Source organism: Onychomys torridus, chromosome 22 (genome assembly GCF_903995425.1).
Source record: "Onychomys torridus chromosome 22, mOncTor1.1, whole genome shotgun sequence".
NCBI lineage: Eukaryota > Metazoa > Chordata > Mammalia > Rodentia > Cricetidae > Onychomys > Onychomys torridus.
Genome location: NC_050464.1, coordinates 38,708,618 through 38,731,808, shown reverse-complemented (window position 1 = coordinate 38,731,808; position 23,191 = coordinate 38,708,618). Strand labels below are relative to the sequence as shown.

At 54.4% G+C, this 23,191-nt stretch overlaps 1 protein-coding gene across 2 annotated transcripts; it reads right to left on the bottom strand.

Moving 5' to 3' along the window:
• Nucleotides 1-3,581: 3,581 nt before the first annotated feature.
• Nucleotides 3,582-20,689, bottom strand: Foxn4 (forkhead box N4). Of its 2 annotated transcripts, XM_036171527.1 has the most exons (10): nt 20,631-20,689; nt 19,940-20,028; nt 11,187-11,332; nt 9,497-9,621; nt 9,257-9,376; nt 8,663-8,790; nt 8,077-8,173; nt 7,014-7,221; nt 4,768-5,160; nt 3,582-3,838 (listed from the first exon to the last, which is right to left on the bottom strand). In XM_036171527.1, the coding sequence occupies exons 2-10, from the start codon at nt 20,023-20,025 to the stop codon at nt 3,582-3,584; spliced, it is 1,560 nt and encodes a 519-aa protein (XP_036027420.1). In that variant the 5' UTR covers nt 20,026-20,028; nt 20,631-20,689. The 2 variants fall into 2 exon arrangements, with proteins under 2 accessions (XP_036027420.1, XP_036027421.1); XM_036171528.1 differs by lacking the exon at nt 20,631-20,689 and having other exon boundaries at nt 9,257-9,367; nt 19,940-20,025.
• Nucleotides 20,690-23,191: the final 2,502 nt, after the last annotated feature.

Here is a 23,191-nt window from a genome sequence, read left to right as displayed (position 1 = left end):
CAGCAATGCCCCGGTGAATTCTTGTGCTCTTTGCCTTGGGTCCACTCCTTTCCTTTTATTTGTTCTTAAATTCAGCAGGGTGCTTGCCAAAAACTCAGCTAGCCAAGCATAAGGGTGCAAACCTGCCATCTCAGCACCGGAGAGTCCGAGGCAGGAGGATCATAAGTTCTAGAATGGCCTAGGCTTACATAGCAAGCCCCTGTGCCAAGTGAAACAAATTTATCCTGGTCTATTGCTCAATTCTGATTATATCTATCTTTTAAAGATTTATTTTTATGTGCATTGGTGTTCTTGTCTGTATGTATGTCTGTGTGAAGGTGTCGGACCCCCTGGAACTGTTACAGATAGCTGTGGGTGCTGGGAATCAAACCCTGGTTCTCTAGGAAGAGCAGCAAGTGCTCTTAACTGCTGAGCAAAGTCTCCAGCCCTGAAAGTTGGAGCTTACCCAGAATGCTAAGGGCCTGGGAGTTACTAGTCACCGGCAAGTGCCCAGGTGTACTGGTTAATTGTTTTCCTTCAATTTGACCCAGGCTAGCTTCCTCAACTAAGAGAATGCCTCCATTCAAATGGCTCATAAACGAGTCTGAGGAGCATTTTCTTGGTTAGTGGTTGATGTGTGAGAGCTCAGCCTGCTGGATGGTCATGTGATTCTGCATAGGTGGTCCTGGGTTCTATATGAAAGCAGGCTGAGCAAGCCATGGGAGCAAGCCAGTAAGCAGCACCCCTCCATGGCCTCTGCATCAGCTCCTGCCTCCAGGTTCCTGCCCTGCCTTCCCTCAGTGAAGGAGTGACCTGTAAGTCAAGCTCTTTTCTCCTTGAGTTGCTCTTGTCCACGCCTTTATCACAGTGACACCAGCCTTCCATGTTGACTCAGAGGGGCTGGCCAGTTCCAGAAGGTAGGAGCATCAAGATAGAGGCCACGGAGGAGGCCTGTGAGGGTTGAACACTCCTCCCCCAAGGACATGTTAAGCAGGGAACACAGTCCCCAGAACTAAGCTGATGGTTCCCATCTCCTGGTATTGCCGGTCCCTGGGCATACTGCTGGCTGAGCAGAGGGCCATGCCAAGGGATAGGTGAGCACAGCTCAGGGTACAAGGTACCTGAAGGGAAGCCACCGAGTTGTTGTATGTCGTGATGGCTTCTCATTTGGTCTGTCTTGTCCTTGAACTAAAAGGCTTGGAGATCCGAGGCCTGGTATCACTCCACAGGACTGTCTGAAGAAGTCTTTCTGGCCCCACCAGTCCACTCCCAATGGTTAGCAGGCCTCTAGTCCTTCTCTTTAGACCCAGGAGTCAGTTCGTGGACAGGTTTTAAACCAGTGGATAAATGGGACCTGGTGCCGCTCACGGGTGTACCTCCGTCCTCTTTAGATGTAGCTTCTCCAGCCCGTTTATCCCCAGAACATCATATGATTGGTGTTCTATGGCTCAATAACAGAGTAGTTTAACGTGTCAAGTTAACCCTCTTATTGGAGGCCAGAGGTCCAGGGGTCTCACTGGGCTAAGGTGATGGTATCAGTGGGACGGCAGGATCATCAAGGAGTCACAGGAGTGGTTGGGGACATGATGTCTCCGTTGGTTCAGCCTGTGTCTCAGGGCATGGTTGAAAAGCTAGAGTGGGGTCCCAGGTGCTGGTTATTTGGGCACTTGTCCAAGCTGCTGTTTCATCACCAGCAAAATAGGGTGCTAATTTCTAAGCCACAGCCTCCCCAAGGGCTGCATGAGCTCATGGTAGTGACCATCCCTGGCCTGGCATGTCTTGGGTGGTGAAAAGGCGGGGGTCAGGCTGGGTGGTGGTGGCAGCACTTTAATGCCAGCACTTGAGAGGCAGAGACAGGCGGATCTCAGTGAGTTCGAGGCCAACCTGGTCTACAAAGCGAGTTCCCGGACAGCCAGGACTGTTACACAGAGAAACCCTGTCTCAATAAAACAAACAAACAAACCAAAAAAAAAGAAAAGGTGGGGGTCTTTCCCCCACAGTCCCCAGCTGGAGCAGCCACACTCGAGGCACATGAAGACTCAACACCCCGCAATACTCTCTGAGCTGCTGCTTGGGAGTAGTTGACAATTGTCTACAACTCATTCCCAACCCCACCCCTTAGGCTCAGATCCAGTGGAAAAATGGTATCAGAGGGCCAGGTTCCTGTGCTGTGTACGTGTGTGTGTGTGTGTGGGGGGGGGGTCCCCGCCATCTATACTGAGCCACACTGCTGCTGTTCAGCCTTTATTGACAGTAGACAGTTACTCGGTACTATACCTACAGAGTCTTGGCACTGCCTGGATGCGGGGTTTTAACACTTAAACACCATGACTTATCAAGAGCCCTGGCACACAGCAGCTGAGCAAGCCTGGCCAAATGGGCTGGGCTGCATGGTCTAGAGACAGGGATGTACCCACGGAGGTAGGGGAAGGCCTGAAAGATGGCCCCTTCCAGACAGCTGGCCCACATGCTGGTCCTTCTGAACATTTGGCCCTAGGGTGTGAACTCCCAGACATGGGGTCAGACAAAACATCAAGGTGGAAAAGAGCAGGTGAGGATGGCCCTCATCCCTCTCCCCAACGACCCATCTGCTTGCAGAACCCTCACTTGGAAAAACCAGTCGTGGAACAAGAATGCAATATAAGAAAAGATACAGGCAAGAAAGGGCAGCCAGAGCCAATATACCACGCTGTACTGCTCCTTGGGGCTCAGGGGGCTCAGGGCTAGAGGTTCACGTCTTCTTGTCATGGATAGCCCAAACCTGGCACAGACAGGTCCCTGTCCTTTCTTCCTCTTGTCAGCCCCACAGTTTGGGATCCCTTCCAAACTCACTGCTATGGCACCTCCCCTCCTGGGTGTCCCCAGGAGTAGATGTGAGTCATGGTTAAACGCTGGGGAAAAGATCTGACCTAGCAGGAAAATGGCCAGGTGCTTCTCAGTAGCAAAAGTGCTTGCTCATTCTCTGAATGGCAGGGCTCCCAGGAGCTGCTGGGGGTTCCTGGGGGCTGCCTGAGCAGGCTGGAGATGTAACTCGGGGTGGCTAGGGAGTCAGGATTGCTGAGGGGTGGGAAGTCTGCCCAGAGTCTCATTCCAGGAACCTCAGCTGGGGTCACAATAAAAATAAATAAATTTACACATGGTCCCAGTGGTCAGCACAGGAAACTCCAGGAGTGGTGGGCAGAACCCCAGAGCAGAGGTCAACTGTCTCACTTCCAAGGCAGATCCAAGACTGACCAAACCCTTCTCCAGCCTCGGGCCACTCTTGGAGGCACAGACAGAGGTTGCTTTCCTGGGAGAGCATGTGTGCTTAGAGCTTTCTCTCCCGTGTCTCTTTGACACATTGCTGTGTCCCCAGGTAGGTCGCTAACCATCCAGTGCCTGCCGGGAGCCAGACCTCAACACGGCCATGCTCCTGTCTCAGACCCTGCAGAAGAAGGGGAGGTGGGGTGCTTGACATCCTCCCATGCTTCTGACTTGGGTGCCCCAGAAGTGGCTGGTGGTGGCATGGGGGGGAGCAGGAGGAACTAAGCATCGTGACTTCCTCGTCAACCGGCAGCTGGAGACACTGTTGGGGCCACGGTGCCTTCCTCCAGACCAGCGGCCTAAAGCAGAGCTATGGGCTTATTCCCTGGAGTACCCAGGTACTGAGCAGAGGTGGCCATCGCTGGGGCCACGCTGTCTGGGGTTGAGTACGCAGCATAGAGACCTGTCACCTGCATATCAGGGAAGGACTGATCGCCGCTGCCAGAGACAGGGGTCAGGCTTGGGGCCCCCAGGTCACAGCCAAGTGGGGAGTCTCCAAAGGCCCCCAGCGTCTCCAGGCTGAAGCTGTCCTCCTTCATTTCGTCCCAAAGGTTACCTTGCAAAGACAAAAGCATTAGGGTGAGCTGGCTAAGGGCCAAATAGCCCTGAGTTCAAGTCCCCTATTTAGGGAACGAGAGCAAAGACCGTGCGTGATGGCCGAGACCTGGTGTCGTTACGAGGAGCGGAAGCAGAGTTCTAATCCTGCTCTCCCTCCTGCTGCTGTGTGTCCCTGGGAAAGCCACTTTGGTCTCGTGTAAGATGGAGTCGCTCCGAACACCCACCTCTCAGGTGAGGCCAGGGATAATGAACGGAAAGTATTTGGTTCTCACTGGGCAGCACCTCCGACATCCAAGCCCGGAGGACAACACTGTCTCCCCTTCCAGCTTGACTCTCTCTGGTCCAGGGAGAGGGAGGCAGGGACATGGCATGTGCCTTTGGGCTGTGACAGGGTCCTGTTAGCTACTGAGGGGCAGGGCACAGGGCTGGAACACACAGGTTCGTGCACGTCAGGGTTTGGATGAGTTGGGAGCCTTCCTGAAGCACACAGTACCCTGGTTGGCTCTTGGATGTCATGTACTCACCTTCTCACCCTTAACCAACTGAAGGGGGGCACTGTGCCACAGTGTGACCCCACCCCTACCCCCCGACCTAGCGTGCATAACTTTGAAGCAACTGCTGAAGCAGTTTGAGATAGTAGTCTTAAATCCTAGATCTGCCAGTGAGTAGCCGGGGGTCCTAGGCTGGTGACTCCACTTCTCTTGTCTTTATCAGTGGAATGAGGACCAGGGGTGGCAGAGCCTTGGGGCTGTGGCAGGTGACACCTAGGAAGTGCTTGGTTGGTATACAGCAGGTGCTTATTAAGTGTTTAGTAGGTGGGGGTGGTTGTTATAGTGATGATACTAAGGGTGGGGGCAGGCAGAGTGCTGCTGCTGGGCTCCCATCTCCGCCCCTAACACCGTCCAACCCCTGTCTCTTACACCTCACCCTGTAGAGCGAAGTCCATGATGCTGGGGTCCAGAGCATCCACCTCCGTGTTCATGTCAGTGCTGATGTTGAGGAAGTCCCCAGGAGGCCTCCCCATGGCTGGTTGAGGGAGAGGCCCTGGGCTGAGATGGGGTAGGGCATGAAGTGGTGGGGTCTGGGCTGGTGCCGGGGAGTCTGGGTCCAGGCGTGTCTGGGGCTGGACCTGGTGGTGCAGGGGGATTGATTGCAGGGACAGGGTCATCAGTGGCTTTGGTGGGAGTTGGGAGGTGGCCAGGCAGCTGCGGGCCATGGCCACTGTGGTGGTGTGAGTCAGCACGGGGGCCTCAGGCTCCCCCGGTTTGCCAGGACGCCGGCAGCTTTCTGGACGGTCTGAGATGAGCTTGTCCAACTCCTCTGGAGACAAGTAGGAAATGTCACTCAGAAGTCCCTGCGGTCACCAGGCCCCAAGTCCCTGTGTACCACCCATGAGAATTTAGCGACTGGTTTAGACATTCTCCTCTTCTGTGAGATGGCATGATACACTCTGCACAGGGTTACTATGGAGATGTGGTGCCATCCCAAGCCATTAAAAGGCCTTCAAGGAACGGGAGTTGCCATGAACTCCTAATAACCCCCTGATAGGACCTTACAGCACAGACCTGTGGCCCTAAGACTTTAACTGAATTCTCACCAGTCCTTCAAGAGGGAGCTGAGGCAGGAACCATGAGACAGCCAGAACATTAATGCTTACGAGACCTTCCCTAAAAAAACCATTGCTGAGGGCTAAGAGCTGGATCCCCTTCTGTGAGAATGGAAAGAAGCAAAGCACAGACATCACTCTTCTAAGAAATGTGCGTGTAGCCGGGCAACAGTGGCGCATGCCTTTAATCCCAGCACTCGGGAGACAGAGGCAGGAGGATCTCTGTGAGTTCAAGGCCAGCCTGGTGTACAGAGTGAGATCCAGGACAGGCAGGCACCAAAACTACACAGAGAAACCCTGTCTCAGAAAAAAAAAGTGTGCATGTATGTGCACCATAGAGTCCATGTCAAGATCAGAATACTGTCTCAGGTGTGGGTCCTTGCCTTCTGGCTTTCTTGAGACAAGATCTCCCAAGGTCAGCTCACATCCTTCTCCACCACCCCACCTTGCCAAAGGCTCACTAGGATTACAGATACACACTACCATGTCCGCTTTACCTGGGTTCTGGGGATCCGAACACGGGTCCTCACACTGCAGTTACGTCTTTTCCCACTCAGCCATCTCCCCAGCCCCGGGAATCACTCCTGTCTGGCTGTTGCCTTTGTCTCCTTGGATGCAGCACAATGCCGATACTGGGCCATAAGGGGCCTAAGATCTAACCGGGCTCCTTTAGAGATGAGAGTCTAGAAGGCCAGACGACCAGCCCAGCATCGCACAGCAAGCTGAGACCAAGGCCCAGGAGCCCTGGGACGAGCGCCGTGCTGGGCCTTCCTGGTAGTTTCTGCCAAAACCTTACCCCGCTGCCCCACCCCAGCCCTGTCCCTTGAACCTGGAGTCACCACTTTGGCTAGACTGTCTGGCCAGTGAGCCCCAGGGATCCTCCCATCTCTGCCTCCCCAGGACAGGCCTCACAGACACACGCTGCCATGGTCAGTTTTTATGTAAGATATTCTCATTCATATTCTCTCTCTCTCTCTCTCTCTCTCTCTCTCTCTCTCTCTCTCTCTCTCTGCCACATGTGTGTGCCACAGCAGAGGCCAGAAAAAAAGTGCTGGATGCCTTGTATCTGAAGCTATAGACAGTTGTGAGCAGCCCAACGTGAGTACTAAACCAAACTTCCATCCTCTGTAAGACCGGGAAGTGCTCTTAGCCACCCGCCCCTCTCTCCAGCCTTCTGATTATTATTGTTATGATTATGATGATGATGATGATGATTATTATTTGGCTTTTCGAGACAGGGTGTCTCTGTGTAGTTTTGGTGCCTGTCCTGGAACTCACTTTGGAGACCAGGCTGGCCTCAAACTCACAGAGATCCACCTGCTTCCGCCTCCCAAGTGCTGGGATTAAAGGCGTGCGCCACCACCGCCCGGCAGCCTTCTGATTATTTCTAACACCCAGTCTGAGACCATCCTAGAGCTGTGGAGTGAGAAACACAGGGATGGCAGATTCGACAGCGTTTCACACTTCTCTCCAGGCCCCTGCACTTGCCGGCTTCTAGACAGGGGCAGGGAGCCCCGGGAGGCTAGGGAGGTGGCGGGTACATGTGAGCGGTGCGTCGGGAGCTCACCCGGGTTGGCCATACTGCGGTGGATGGCCGCGAGGTCCTTCCTCTTCCACTTATACATCTCCTCCTCCATCTTGTCGATGCGCGCCAGGTTCAGGGCCCACAGGCAGCCCTTGCGGGAGGAGCCGCTGGATTTGGTTTCCACTTTCTCGAAGCACTTGTTAAGTGACAGGTTGTGCCTTACTGAATTCTTCCAGCCGTCGGGCGCTGTCTGTGGAGACACACGGAGACCTGGTAGACTCTTCGGGTGACCCCTGTTACCCTAGCAAATCTTTACCTGTCTGGATACATTCAAACTCCTGCCTCTCACGGCAGGACACAGGGGATTCCGTCTACAATACCAGCTGTGGCGATGACAGGGAAGACTGGGGGCTGTGGCATGCAAGAGGCCCTGCCCTGGGAGCTGCAGACCTGGAGCTGGACCACAGCCCAGGGCTTCAGGAATGCCCCTTCTTCCTCTCCCACTGGGTAGGGATCAGTGGGGACCGATGCTGAGGGCTATGTAGCTGCCCAGTAAGTTCAATGCAAATCACTTTCAAATGCTCACCGCTTTGTTGCTAGGCAACCGGACACAGGGACCCAGCTCACCCAACCCATGCAGTCCAGCATTTCTACTCGGGATACTGCCCAGGCCCATGATCCTGTGATCTGGGACTCCTAGATGCCCGTTGTTCTTTGCGGTTTGAAGTTTACAGGGTGGCTGTTGGCCAACCACGCTCCAGCAATGGACAGTTCTTCCTAAGTCCTTTTGAACCCGTCAGCAAAGGCTCTTGCTGAAGGTGCTTGGCATCCCGCTGTCTTTCTGAGTTTGTGCTGAATAACTAGGCTGGGCCCTCCGTCCGCTCTTGACACCAAGGCGCACGGCGAGCTCCGCTTCATCCATCAGAACCCAGTTCAAAAGCCCTGTTCTCTTTGTAACTTGCACCCATCCTTCCTATGAGGCATGATAAAACTGGGGGGCTGAGTGGGGCTCAGTGTAGTGTAGAGGAAGCCCTGGATCCTAGCAGGCCCAGGGAGAGAGAGGCAAGGGGCTCCGCCACTACCCCACCCCGCCTCAGAGCCTTACCTTGAAGTAGGGGAAATGCTCCTTCATGAAGCTGTAGATCTCACTCACAGGCAGGCTGCCAGTCTTGCTGCTCTTCAAGGCCATGGCGATCAGACAGCTGGGACCGGAGGTGGGGCCACACACAGGCCTCAGGTGACAGCCTAAGGCCCCCTCTGCTGGCACCAGACCCTCCACACTCCTAGTGTTAGCTCTTCCTCCACACTGGGCCTGGGCCTGACCATTCCCTACCCTTCTCCCAGCTCAGCCACTGCAGTGAGCTGAGAAATCCCTCTTGCCCTTTGACCTCACTCCCATGGAGACTTCCTCCAAGATGCTCCCTCCCCCACCCCACTCCCAAAGCCCAAGGCACACACCCCCATTCTATAACTGTCTTTTTAATCGGAAGAAAGAGACTCACAGAGGCCAAGCCATCCAGCCCGTGAGGATGGAGAACCAGTCTGATGCAGGGTCAGCTGACCACATGCCAGTCCCTCCCAAGAGTGGGTCCCACCTGGGGGTTCCTTTGGGAGCCAGGTCACCTTTCCTATCTGCCTAAGGTGCCCCAGTGGCAGCCCCTGTGCCCTCCTTCTGGGTCGTCAGACCTCACCTGTAGGAGTAGATGGGTTTGGGGTAGTGTTTGGGGTGCAGCTCCTGAGATGGATGTGCAGTCACGTGGGCTTGTGGGTAGGAAGGCCGTGCTACAAATGGAGAGCCATAGAGGCCTGCAGGAGGGTACTTCACAGGAAGGGCCAGGCAGCAGAGAGAGAAGGGAGGTGAGACAGAGGAGAGGTGACTCACAAGCCCCAACCCAGTTTTTTTCTTCCTTCCTTCCTTCCTTCCTTCCTTCCTTCCTTCCTTCCTTCCTTCCTTTCTTTCTTTCTTTTTTTTTGGTTTTTCAAGACAGAGTTTCTCTGTAGCTTTGGAGCCTTTCCTGGAACTCACTCTGTAGACCAGGCTGGCCTCAGACTCACAGAGATCCACCCGCCTCTGCCTCTCGAGTGCTGGGATTACAGGCGTGCGCCACCACCGCCCGGCTCCAACCCAGTTTCTAGCTGCAGGGGTTTCAACACAGGAGATGCTCCCGTGTCCCCACCAAGGCAGGAACGGTGTCAACGGCACAGGCATGGAGGAGATCTTATGCGTGCGAGCCTGGGGTGCAAGTGAGTGAATTCAAGATAGTCTATCCCTGAGCGTGTGGTACCTGCTGGGACCCTGGAGGCAGAGGAAACTGGAGTTGGGTGGGAGGGGAGTACAGCTGTGGTATTTCCGGTGGACCGGAGGATGACTGGCTTCCTATGGGTAACTGGTTCATCTGCTCAGCCTGGAGAGACAGAAGGTCAGGGAGGGATAGTCTCTCTCTCTCCCTCTCTCTCTCATACACACACACACACACACACACACACACACACACTGTCTTTCCCAGCCATGTAGTAGAACTTACGCTGGCTCTGTGGCTGCCTATGGGGCCCAAACCCAGCATGCCTCTGGGAGCCATGGCAGCTTGGCCACGGAGCAGGGGACGTGGGGTCGTACCCACACTCAGGTCGGCTGCCCCAGCCAAGGCACCTGTAGGAGGAAAGTACAGAGAAAGCTGTTAGCTGGAAATGGTGGCCACAGTGGGGGGTGGGGGCCACCCTCCACCCCAAGACCAGGCATACAGCAAGTGCTTCCAAATCACTTTCCGGAATGTGGTGGTAGCAGTGGGGTTCCTATAACCTGCGTCACCTGGCCAGCCTCAGCGTCCCCATTTCTACTGACCCCTTACCTATTTACAAAGTTGTGACGGTTAAATGAGATGCTGCCTACCAAGCATTAGCACATGATTGGGCACGTGATAAAATCCCAATTAATGTGAGCCAATGATGATGATGATGATGATGAGAGACTACCTTGGCTCCTGTCCTTTATGAGCTAAAACAATCTATTGTTCATTTCCTCAAAGTCTTTATGGCTCCTTAAGAGCTCTAGATTTAGATAGAAGAATATCCTCCTCTTCCTCTCTGAGCTCTGCTAGACTGCCAAAGATTAGCAATTGCTTCCAGTGCTGGGTCTGTGACAGACATTACTAATCCATCACAGATTCTCATTGCACCACCTCTAATCAAGTAAAAGTGACCTATAAGAGGCTGCTAGGCCCTGACTTATTTTACCATGTACCAAACCCTGACAATTTTAAGATGTCTCCTGTATGGACCACTGGATATACCCTGCAGATGAGGAATCTGATTGGAGGGGCAAAATCATCCCAGTACTGCATAGCTGCCTTATAGGGATCTAGATTAGAGTTAGAAAACTGACCAGTGGGTTGAACCTGGCCCATAACATGGTTTGTCAATAAAGTTTTATTGACCTATTTGTTTACATATAGTCTGTGGCTGGGTTTTCACCATCAACATCAGTACTGAATTACTTCGACTTATATACTTTATGAATTAAAAAGTCTAAAACAATCTATTCCTAGCAAAGGTATAGCAGAAAGTGCCTGTAATCCCAGCACTTGGGAGGCTGAGGCAGGAGGATCTGGAGTTCATAGCCAGCCTGGGATATTTAGGGAGACCCTGTCTCAAAAGTAAATATTTCCTGGTCCTTCATGGAAGACATTCATTAACTGCCGCTTGCTGTGCACAGTGCTCAAGAAAAATTTGCCCACAGAGCCATCCTGCCAGACCCTGATGTCTACTTCCACTCTGTTCTTACGTGGCTGTGGCTTTTCTGCTGTTCTCCATCAACACTGTCTTTAGTCCACTTTCTTTGATTACAACTCTCTGTCATTTACAGAGCACCTACTAGGTGCCAAGATTCCCTCAGAATCTTCTAGAACAGAGGGCAGTAGTACCCTTGTTTCCTAAAGGGTCAGACAGCAAAGGCTTTAGGCCTTCAGAAAAATCTAAACCCCACTTTAGCACTTGGAAGGACGGGCCTCAGCTTGCATTTGGCCCATCACAAGTTTGCTGAAGTGTGAGACATCCCATGGTCATATCACGAAGGAAGTGTGGACTTGCTCCCAGAAAGAGGGAATCCCCCCATTTTACAGATATAGACAGAGAGATCAGAGGGACAGAGGGACCTCTCTAGGGCCACTCAGCAGGCTAGTGGCAGGGCCAAGGGTCCCCTCCTCCCCTTGAGCCTACCTGGGTGTGGATGGAGCACACTGGGGCCACCTACGTCTATCCGCCCGCTTGCCATCTGCTGCAGCCGAGGCACGTCCACGGCTGTGAGCCATGACAGTGACTGAAGGTCCCCGGGAAGGTCATCATCACCCATGGGAGGCAGGAGCCTGTTCCAAAAGCCAAAACCTCAAAATCCAGAACTTAGTGAGCACCTCCATCCTGCCACAGTGGAAAACTCCACACCTTGGATCATTTGAGGGGTCACCGTCCAAAGGTGGATATAATGAAAACAGTGCCTATAAATCCCTTCCTGCTGGCCATTTGAGACATACAAGACACCCATGAATTCCATCTTTTGTCTCAGGTCCTTCTGCAAAGATGGCTCACTGGGTGTACCACAGTACTCCGCAAACCACCAAATTGAAATTTAAAACACTTCTGTCCCGAACACTTTGAATAAGGTATGTGCATATGTAAAAAGGGTTTTACATATGGTAAACTGAGGTTCAGCACAATGAGTCACTTGGTCAGGGCCAAGTGTGGTGACCCAGGCAGCTGCTGGAGCACCATGAAGCCTACAGTCATTAGCAGGCTGACAAAGACACACATGGAGCACACATATCGCTTTCTGCAGAAAGGAGCCGCCAGGCAGGATGACTCTGGTATCCCTGAAGTCCCACGTGCCATGTGGCCAACAGCTTTGTGATGGCATCTTGTGTAGGCTGTACTGGGATGCCCATACCACACCCCAGCCCGATCTCCTCAGTACCAAGAGCTGTCTGCTCTGTTGCCAAGAGGCCACAACCTACATCCTGCACTCAAGTTCAAAGCAATGTGAGACAGGCCTCAGGAAGAGTGGGGTGAGGGGGGCCTCGTGTCCTAGAACCACAGCCTCTAGGTTCCCCCGCATCTGTGGGGGGTTCCTATGTGGCCCACCAGCCTGTCATTCCTTTCCTGACATTCCTGTTACCTCCAAGCTCACTCCCTCTCTTCTCATCTCTGCTCCCTTGTGTTCTATAGCCACAGTTGCCATGACCACCACTGCTCAGTTGTCATAGGCCTGGGCCAGCAGCCCACGAAGCCGCTATCAGGTGACCCTCCGCTACCGTGGCCATTGGTTGCCTCATAGGAAAACAGGGCCTGGAAATCATTTGAAAACTGGCTGGTCCGTGTCAGTGGCAACAGTTGGTCCGGCTGCTGTCCCCCCCCCCCCCGGTGGCCCATTGTGCCACAAACGACTGTTGCCCCTGTGGCACGTGGCCCGCATTGTTCTGAGTCTCAATGCTATTGTTTCTGTGGTTTCCCGACCGCCACCCCTTTGGTCGGCTCATAACTCATTTCTCTGACTGACAGTCCTGGCCCTGGCCTGGGCCATGCCATCTGTCCCCTCGGCCCCCAGAGACTATGGTGTCAAGGGGAGGGGCTGACCCCACTCTCCTGCCTTCACCCCAGAGCCAACCAGCCTCCCAGGGAAGCCTGTGAGAGCCCCATGCCTTCCCAATCACCCATGCCACTCTGCTTAGGACTAGGGGAAGGGAGAGGCACATCCCTGCTGTCAGTTTCACAAGGCAGGGAACTCCGCCAGGCTCCAGGACACCAACCTGGTCTAGAACCTGCCAGGGGTGAATCCAGGAAGCAGCGTGCAGAGCCTCAAGCTTGGGATTCTCATCCTGGTTTCCCTCAAGTCACCTGCTTAACCTCTCTGTGCCTCAACTTTTCATCTGAAAATCACAGACAACTGTCCTTGTCACAGGATGTTATGAGCATCTAGCCTGTGAAACACAGCACCTGGTTCCCAACACAAGCCCTGTGACCATTTATTTCTTTTTCGGCCGTTAGTACCAATATTCACATTACAGGCTCAGAGACAGCGAACACACAGCCCGACCGCTGCCGCTAACCACTTCCACTCACGGGGACACCCTTGAAGTCTGGCCCTGTGCTGTCCCCATTTTACATATGGGGAAACGGAGTCCCTGGGCTGCCTGGCTTGGAGTGAAGCAGGTGTGGGGCCGGGTGGTGCTGTCCTGGTGGTGGGTCTCATTTCCCTGCATTCTTTTGTCCCCCCTGGTTTCTCCTGTGGCCACCACAGTGTGCCCAACTGCCAACAACACAGCCTGGGCCCTCATTTCCGCCTCTGCTGTTCGCTGAGGGCCCCGCCCTTTCCTTTCCTACTTTCCCGAGTCCATCCTAACTGCCTTCTGGGTATCTCACCCAGGGTGTCCCACACAGGTCCCCTGACTGTGCTCTAAAATGGTCCAGGGAAGCCAGTGTCATGGAGAAACACTGTGGTCCCAGTCTCAACCAGGACAGGGCAGGATCATTAGGGCTCCTGGCTCCTCTCAGAGGATTCTTCTGTCTGTGGACAGCCACGTCGCCCGTGCCTCAGCTCTGCGGTGCTCCCCACTGCTCCTCTGTAGCTCACCATTCTACACTTAGCCCTCCCTGGGCTCACTCAGGACCCGGACCCTGTGTGCTGAGAGCCCAGGTCACTGACTCCAAGAAAGACATGGGAGTGTCAGTCGGGTCTGGCCCTGCTAAGCTGCCCTCTGTCCCCATGAATTCCTTGTCTCTGAGCACCAGGAGGGCTACAGAGCAGAGCAGCTTACTTTACAGACGGGGAAACTGAGGCTAGCTCAGTAAAAGTCCCCTTGCATGCAATTGAGGTGACAAGGACTTAAATCTGGTCTCTGCTATACTTGTCATTCTCACCAAATGAGACAGTATGCAGTCACCTTTTGGTACAAGCTGGGCCCTGTTCTCCATTCTTGGGGGTTTGCTATTCGTTTTAGGGGTCTGTGACACCCCTGTTGCCTCAGGCATGCGAAAGGCCATCTGCTCCTTCCTTCTCCCAACCCCTAGCCAGAATGTCTGTCTCAGTGTGCCAGCCCTGCTCAGCCCAGCCAACGCTGCTGCGCTCCCTTGACGGAGCACTGTGGAAGGAGTCCACTAGCTCCAAACCCTGTCCCCTCCTCTCTTCATCACACAGGGACCAGGGACAGATGCATGGGAGGACAAAGGAGACTGGACTATCCTCACTGTCCAGGCCAGGAGCACATCAGGGTACCATTCCTCACAGGGCCCTCCAAATTTCCTCACCAACCCCCATAGTAGAAGACACCCCTGCCCAGCCTCGCTTCCTCCCAGGGCTTTAAGGAGTGTGAACTATGGGTCCAGGACGTCTCTAGAGGAAAGACTCATGACTTTGGGAACCGCTCTGGCCTCCTGCCACCAGCCCTCAGGAGAACGCTTAATCCCTAACCTTGCTTGGTCTTCCGAACTGTAAAGTGGGTGCAGGTGAGAATAACGGTACCTCAGACCCACAGAGCTGGTCTGTAAGGGTGGCAGAGAGGCAGTTTGGGCATCTCTCCTGCCATTGTGAGAGGAAATTCGCAATGCACTGAGAGAGGAGTCAGAGAGCAAGCTTCTGTGGCAGCTCAGAGTAACTCTTCCCTCTCCGGACAAAGATGGGGCACGTGAAGAGGAGAAGACAGTGAAAGCCTGGCCTCGGGCCTTGCAAGCCTGTCCACTGTCTCCCCTGATTCTCAGGAGAAACCCTGGGGTCACCTTGTCCCTGATGCCCACATGCCTGCCAGTTCCCAGGGGGGCAGAAAAAGTCACCCAAGACCAGCGCCCCTCTGCCACTCTCCATCTGTGAGTCTCTGTCCCTGGGATTGACAGGCTCTGGGATGAAGTTCTGGCCTCACCCTTCCTGTTGGGCGAAGTCATGCACTTCTGAACCTTTCTAAGCCTCAGTTTGCACATCTGCATAATGGGGATGACAGCCTTAGAGGCAAAGCGTCCTTCCTTTCTTCCCCCCAGCCTTCTGATGGGGTATCCAGGGCTCTATATCCCACTGACACATCTAGTTCCCACATAATCACCACCTCCCACCTGACTACCCATGCACCTGCTGCCAGCTGGCCATCACTACACCCTGGGGATGGGACTCAGGCACCTGTAGTTAGTGCTCAGCCTCTTACATGCAGGTGACTCCCACTTACCTTGTCCTGTGGGGTTGAGTCACCCTCTGGCTGGCTGGCCTCACTCTGACCCAGGAGCAGTGTGTGATGGGCCCCGAGGCTGCAGGGACACTGTGAGTCCCTGGGTAAGGTGGATGTCACTGGTACGGCCTCCAATGTCTCCATTGTGTTGCTGTGTTTTCTGGGGGGGCCCCTAGGCCTTTTGTTCGCTCACAGTGTGTGCAACCCACCTCCCTGCCATCTCTCTGACCTCCCAAAACCAGTGCTATGATTGTCTACAAACCTCTGTCCTCCTGAGCCCTGCTAGAGTCCCCAGCTAAGGCAGGCAACACCCAGGTTTCTGGGGACACTGAGGGTCTAGAGGTGAGAAGGTTAAGACAGGAGCCGAGCCTTCTACTGGGTGCAAGTGACCCCAGAAGCCCTCACTACTGAAGCAAGGGCCTTTGGCTCCTCTACAGGAAGAGCCACAGAGCCCAGGACACGTCTCTGCACACAGTAGGCACTCAGTATAAGTGCACCCCACCTTCCAGATGCTCAGCTCCTACTCCCTTGGGGCCAGACCCAGGTATCCCCCATGGCAACAGCTCACCTTGATCTTAAAGCCTCACCTACCCCTCCCCCCTCCTGGGCTGTGGCTGGTGAGAAACTGTTACATCTGCACAAACGGTTCTGTCTCCAGTCTCCAGGATTAAGCTTCTGAGGGTCGTGTTTACCCAGCTAACATAGCTTTTGTGATAGCCTTCAGAACAGTTGACAGAAAAAAGGAAAATTAAATGCCACTTAGCATGCTCAAAATCCCCTGGAAGACAAGAGTGGTATACTATGGTATGATGTGATTTGGGGGGAGAAGGGGCTAGTGTTCCCCTCTAGAAGAATAGCTGACTTGGGACTTGGGGTGCGTGTGTGCGCATGCATGTGCGTGTGTATGTATACATACACATGTGTATGTGTTTGGGAGGGCAGCAAGGCTGGACCTCAGTAAGGGCTACTTCTCTTCCTTGTTTATACAGTAGCTGGGCTGCTAGTCAATACACGACCTTGAGGAGGGAGGATGTAAAGATGTTGAGATGTTAATGCTTCCTGCAAGTCTACCTAGGGGTTAGGGCTAGTGGGTGGTGCCTCCCCTTATGAGGTTCAAGGGTCCACACCCACACACAGCAGGGGTGGGGTGGGGGTGGGGGCTATGTACAGTTGACCATGACTATGAAGTATTTTGTCTGCTCACCCATCCAGTCAACACTGAACTAGCCACTCTCTGTCCTTTGAAGAAAACCACTGTGTGGAGGGGAGCGGGGTAGGTGGGGGCACTTCCCTTCCCAGGATCACTTCCTTTTTAAGGGCAGACCCTGACATTTTGGGAAGTCAGTGATCAGGGCAAGGACTCTCCATGGAGCACCATGAGTGGGTATGGACCTGAGATCACACCGGCGGCGTGTCTCTCTTGCTCACCTCTCACTCAGCAGAGGGAAGGTGCTGGGTCTGACCTCTGACCTCTTTGAACTAAGTTCCCAAGGCTGAGGCATCTATCTGCTCAGGGTTTTCCCCTCCCTCCTCTCCACGAGTATAAGCCTGTGGACAAGCGCTGCTGTCTGACCCTAGTTTTCTTGTCTGCAGCTGGAGACGAAGCCAGGGTCATCGCTGTAAGGGATACCATGAGGAGTGCACTTGCTGGGACTAGCATCTAGTACCCAGTAGGTACTTAAGAACTCTATTCCTCAGCATTCTGGGAGTGGGCTTCCCTCCCACCCTCTGAGCTAAGAAGAAAGTCAGCTAGAGCTATCGAGCTCACTCAAGGCTGCTTAGGGACAGAGCTGTGCACTCTGGCTGCTCTGGGGTCAGCTACTAGGAAGAGGGACTAATAAGTGACTGCTGGCTGTCTAGACCTCCGCCACTGACCCCTGACAGCTGCCCCAGAACTGGGCGGTTGGCTGCAGCAGCCAACAACGCCCTCCCCTCCCGGAATGTGGGCATTGAAAGTTAACTAACGGCCAAATCAGCCCCAGGGGGATGGAGCACCAGGCAGCTGCTTGTGGCCTGCATGCCCGTCCCCCCCTCCCCCCCCCAAGAGGTGTCCGGATTCACAGCCTGGGAGATCCAATCCACAGAGCAGTCCCTGGAGACATAGGAGCCAACATGAGAAGCCCATAAACTTCTCCTGGGCTATTATTTAGGGAGAAAAATAGGAGTTGTTGGAAGCAAAGGCTCCCTGCACAGAGTAATTAGAAAATTTCCCTGCCAGGAGCAAGCACTATCCCAAACTGGCTCACTGCCTTGCTGGCCTGAAGCAGGCATGACCAACCAACACCCCACCCCCACCCCCCACCCCCGTGATTGGTTCTCAGAGGTTCCATTTTGCAAAGAGGATCGGAGAGGGCAGTAACTTGTCTGGGGGGTGGGGGTGTCACAAGGTGGCGAGGCAATATGTTCTTTACTAGTGGCGCATGGGGGGTTAGGAGCACAATGCTCATGCGGTGTGTGGCAACTTCAGGTTTGAGACCCCACTTGGCCCGTCACTTCCACATCATCTTATTAAAGCATTCACCCTGGCCGATCCCTCGAGTCAGCCCCTTACCAGATTGGTAGAGGAACGCCGCCCTCACAGGATGGTTTGGGGACAGCTGGTCACCATTTATGCTATGACTCTGCTGCCGAGGAAGTGACAGCCTGAGAGCGGGAGGCCTCAGTTGAAGTGAAGGTTAAGGTATTCTGCCATTTGGATGCACTAGCTGTCCCGTGCGAGGGGATGAATGAGCACAGGTGGGAAGGGTGTGCCGGGCTGGGTCCAGGAACCTCTGGATCAGAGCTGGTCAGCGAGTGGGCTATACCGGCCATCCCCCACCATGGGAGCCCTCTGTCTGTCTTCCCCTGGATTTAGAGCTGGGCAGTGCACAGTGCTGCAGGCAGTTTCTGGGTTGCGCTGGCCTGGACGTGAAGTCCGAGCCTCATATGAGCCTCCTTGAGGTGGCACATGTGCATCCCAGGGATTCAGGGATTCCATCTCCACACTCCCCAAGGGCCCTCTGTGGTTCTGGCACCCACACATTCCAACGTGGCTCAGTTGGAAGCAGCCCGAGCTTTGCCACTAATCCTTGTGGCAGCCTAATTATGCCCATTTAAATTTTTAATTTTTTTAATTATTATTCAGGGGAACATTCATAGCCCAGCACACATGTGGAGGTCAGAGGACAACTCTCTGCTTCCTCCACCTTTTAGGGTTCCGTGCATCACAGGCACCTTTATCTATGGAGCCATTTCATTGACACCCCAGTCCTGCTCACTTTAAAGACAGGAGTCTGCAGACAGAGGACCCGTCTGTCTGAAGGCCTAGGAACTGGCATATGTCTGACTGGCAGTCTCTGTTCCTCCTGCTCTCTTCATTGACCCTTCTGTGACTCTGTGGAGGTAGAATCAGAACCCATGCCTTTGAGCTCTTACATCCAGCCCTGGAGAGAACAGACCCTCTCAAAGTCTTCCCCCTTGGAGAGCAATGGTAGAGCTGTCCCGGTATGTGCCATGCCTGCTGGGTGTCTTCATACCACGGGCAAGCGGCGGAGCCAGAGAGGCTGGCTGGTTGCCATAGCAACCCCATGCTGCAGGTGCTGTTTGTTGCCATTTTGCAGATGAAGAAACTGAGGTTTAGAAAGTGCCAGAGAAGCTGGGTTTATACAAGCCAGAGATGTTCGCACAGCCCCCACTCATGATTATTTACCTCTAATAGTAAGAAGGAAGTCCAGGGGTCCTAGGCTGTGTGATGCTGGCCTCAGTTCTCTCCCCTGAGTGGTGGGCTCAGCAGAGGCTGGGAATGATGGGTACAGGAACTGCCTTTGCACCTGGGCCTAGGTGTTCTGCGCGTACACACACACACACACACACACACACACACACAGAGCCTGTTGAATCCTTGGCCTCCTTTGTGTCCAGAAGCAGCCTTCTAATTGGAGGCTGCTTGGTGCCTCAGCAGTGGCCCCCAGGCCAGACAGCCCCTGGGTAAACAGGGTTGATCTGAGGTGACAGCCTGTCCTCCCAGGGTAGCTCCCAGCCCGGCCCCACTCCTCCACCAAGGCATGGTGTTGGCTTTAGGGCCCTGGGAACCAGGTCAGGCTACCCCATCTCAAGGAAGAGAGGCAGAGCACTCCTGGCCGATCCTCCTCCTCCTCCTCCTCTCCCTCCTCTCCCTCCCTCCCTCCCTCCCAAAGGCACTTGACTGAGCTCCTTCCTCTCTGGGCCTTGGTTCTCTCACCTGTAAAGAAGGTTTTGGTTTGGTTTGGTTTTTTTTTTCCCCCCTGAACTTCCAACACCTTTCCCACAAAGAGGCGAGGCTGGTCATGTTCCCCAACCCTCACCTGGACTTTGATTCTGTTTCGAAAGACCTTTCACTTTCATTTAGTTGGCCCATCAAAAGTGACCCTGCAATCATCTAAGTCAACAGCATCCTTCATTTACATGAGGAGAAAACAGGCCTGGAGGGGGCAATGGGCTGGCTAAAGGTCACAAAGCACAGCGCGGCTAAGAACTCATGAGTACCGACCTACAACCTCGAACACCCACGGAGGGTGGAAACCAGTTTTTCCAGAATGCGTTTGGGGGGACATTTCTTAGCGCCCCTGCCCTGCTGGGGTCACTGGGTGGGAAGTGACAGCTGCTGCTGTCACCAGGCTGCCCACAGTGGAACCCAGGAGAGACTCTCCCTTAGAGGGGACACGCAAGAGCAGAAAGAGCCACTCCGAAGTTGAGACTTTCGAGCATCCAGGCTGCAGGCGCCTCAGCCATCACACAGACAGGGCCTCTCACCTGTATTCCTGCGGAGCGCGGTGGTGACTGAGCCCCGAACTTCTGATCATCCCTGACATTTTGGGTGGGATGTCACTTTCTATCATCTCCTTAGAGGGGGGAAAAAGACACAACAAAGTTCCCATTAGCACCGATGTGGTCAGGGCCGAGACCCACAGTCTCCCACAGTCGGATGCGACTCACAAAGTCACAATCCCGGGAAAATCCTACAGGAATTTCAGAGCCAACTGAGGAGAATGGGTGAAATTCCAAGTTCTTTCAAATTCAAGGCGGAGGAGGAGGGGGGCAGGGGAGGGGGAGGGAGAGCTCCTAAATGGAAACGTAGAGCTTTGGGAGCCCTGGCAAAATCGAAGAACACCCAAGGACTCCGTTTGCTTCCAAGCCCCATTCTCCACCGCTATTCAGCTATGATCAGCTTAAAAATGAGATCATCAGAAAAGTGGGACTTGATGGATCCGGGGAACCATCCGCGGGACTCCCGCCTTGGAGGAGACTCCAGACACGGGTGCTGGGAAACCAGTCCACGCACCACGCCATCCACCCGGCCACCCACAAACACGGCATTCAATAAGATTCCCGGGGCGTCCCTTAGTCCTCCAAGCCAGGCCTGAAACAGGCGTGGGAAGCTTTCATCCCCGCTGGGGCTCCGGCGGGTCGGATGGGGTGCGCGGCACGGGCTGCGCTGTGGTACCTGGAGCGGGTCCTGGGAGCGCTGGGGGCGGCGCTGCGGCAGGGGGGTCTCCCTTGCGCTCGCCCCTCGCTGTCCACAATTTGGCCACCGTCGGAGCTCAAACCGTTTTTAAATTTCCCTCTCTGGAGCTGTCCAGCTCTGAGCATGCGCGGTAGAGTGCCGGGGGTGGGGTGGGGTTGGGGGGCTTTCTCTTTCCCCTCCTTTTCCCCAGGGGTCACTTACAGGGCAGGGTCAAGGGGATCTCAGCGGGCGGGTCCCAGTAGCTCAGGCTCCTGCGCCCTGGGGTTCCCGGGCCTAGGGTGGGGCGGTTACGGAGTGGGGTGGGGGGAGAGACACCCCTCTTCCAACTTTTCGAGCATGCGTGAGGATGATGGGCAGGGCTGAGATGCAGATGCTGTGGACAGGGGACCTGGCGGGCGGAGGAGGGGAGAGAGGAGCACGCACTGTACTGGCCCCCGTCCCCAACCACCATCCCCGGGACTCTTCCCGGGCCACCTGTGGCTCTGAGAAAGTTGAGCCCGTGCCACGCAGGGGACCGCGACAGGGCCCGGGACTGCGCAGGCCGTTGGGGACCGTGGCCCGCCGGGGCTCCCGCGTTGCTCCGGACTCCGCCCCCGCGCTCCCGCCGCGGGAAAGGTGGCGCGCAGCGCAGGAGGCCCTGGGACAGGACTCCCGCAACTCCACACCTCTCTGGAACGTCGCTCGGGTGGTCGAAGGTTACAGGGCCCTCTCCACCTGAAGATGCCTCCCACCCGGTGCACCCTTGCGTGGGCTCGGGTGGCACTGCTGCCCACGGAACAGCCATCTCCGCCCCCAGCCAGCTCTGACTGTCCCCATGTTGGGTGTGCACTGTGACCCGGGAGCCCTTAAGTTCAGGCAGAGTCAGGGTTTCGGTCCCATCCTGTTCATGTCCCACCCCTTGACACCCTGGTGGTTATGTCCTTGACACCTGGCCGCGGCTTTCTTGTGGCACCCGTGTGCCCTCGGTTCCTCCTCCTCTGCCCAGAGTAAATCCGATGGCTTGGGCTTTCGTTTACTGGGGAGAAACGTAGTTTCCAGATGTTGAGCTAGGCTGTGGTTGGGAAACTTCTCACTTTCCCCCTCTCTCCGACTGACCTACGTTTAAAATCTGGACTTGGGCTGGTTACAAAGGCAGATGAAAGAGTTCACGTGGTCTGTGTTGCTTGAACGTCCCCAGATGGCCCACGACTAATTCACCTGTTTGCCTGTATGCATCCCAAGCATTGGTGGGTGTCTTAACTTCCCTTTGGGGTAATCCTGCTTTCCAGTAAGATGGGATATGGCTCCTTAGAGGAGTTGGGAAAGAAGTTCTGTGTTCTGAGGGCTGGTGTGGTCATTAACAGTGAAACCTGGAAATTGCTATGGCAAAGAAGGCCAGGGGTGGAGAGAGAGGGAGGGGAGGGAGGAGGAGGAAGAGGAGAGAGAGAGAGAGAGAAAGAGAGAGAGAGAGAGAGAGAGAGAGAGAGAGAGAGAGAGAGAGAGAGAGAGAACGAGAATATTGTCTTTGAAAACTCTGGCTTCTCTGTTTTAAGTTTTGGCTGGGAGCTGTCATAGTTTTAAACTAAAGAATAGAAATTTTGAGTTCTTTGCTTGGGGATCAGTTGGTAAAAATATTGACACCCAGACATCACTGCTAGGATGATGCAGAAACTCTTTTATTAAACTAATGTATTTCCTCCCTTTACGGCATCTCTCTGCTCTCAGTCACCTGGTGACGTTGGAACCTTGGAGGGATGAACTGGGGACAATTATTCTTTAACAAGTGTCAGGGCAGATTCTACAATCAAGGGGAGTTCAGGCACCTGGGATGGGGTGACCCATCTTGAGTCTGCCTTTCTTAGTTCACCTGACCCCTCAGCTTCCCACGTGGGGAGTGGACCCCAAGCCTTAGACTGGGTCTGATTTTGCTGCACATTTAAGATTCTTCAATAGCAAGAGCCCCGTAAGGCCTCCCAGAGAGGGAAGTCTTGAAGCAGAGAGGAGCAGGGTAGGTGGGTTTTGTTTGTCCTAATCTGGGGCTGTGTGTCTTACGTTTTGATGGTCAGTTCTGAGCAAGCTTAGGGCGCTCATGGTTGGGAAAAAGCATTTGTCCCTGCCCCAGCTGTCGATTGTTGTTGTCTGAGCTGGTCATAGCCAGTTCAGTGGTAGCTAGGAACATTCATTTATCCTAAGAAACGGGTTTGGACAGCGTTCTCACTGAGCAGCTGACGATACTAACTCACCGGCAAGGTCAAAGCAGGTTTTCTTCGATTGAGAGGCTCAGGTTCCTGACAGGTCATGAGCCAATCCGTCAATCTTGACTTTCCCCTTGCCAAGCGTTCTGAGCTGCAACATCAGGACCAATTCTCTCTCTTCCCACCCAGGAGCTGCCTGAGCTGCTCAGCTAAGTGAACTGCAGGGCGTGCCTGTGAGGGGAATTACTAAGATCTTCCTTCACCCAGAACCGCCCAGGGTCACAGCCCCTAAAGCTGTGTCATGCACCGGTGCTTGAGAGCCACGGGTATATTTTTCCTGGCTTTGTCAACTGTTAGAAACAAAAT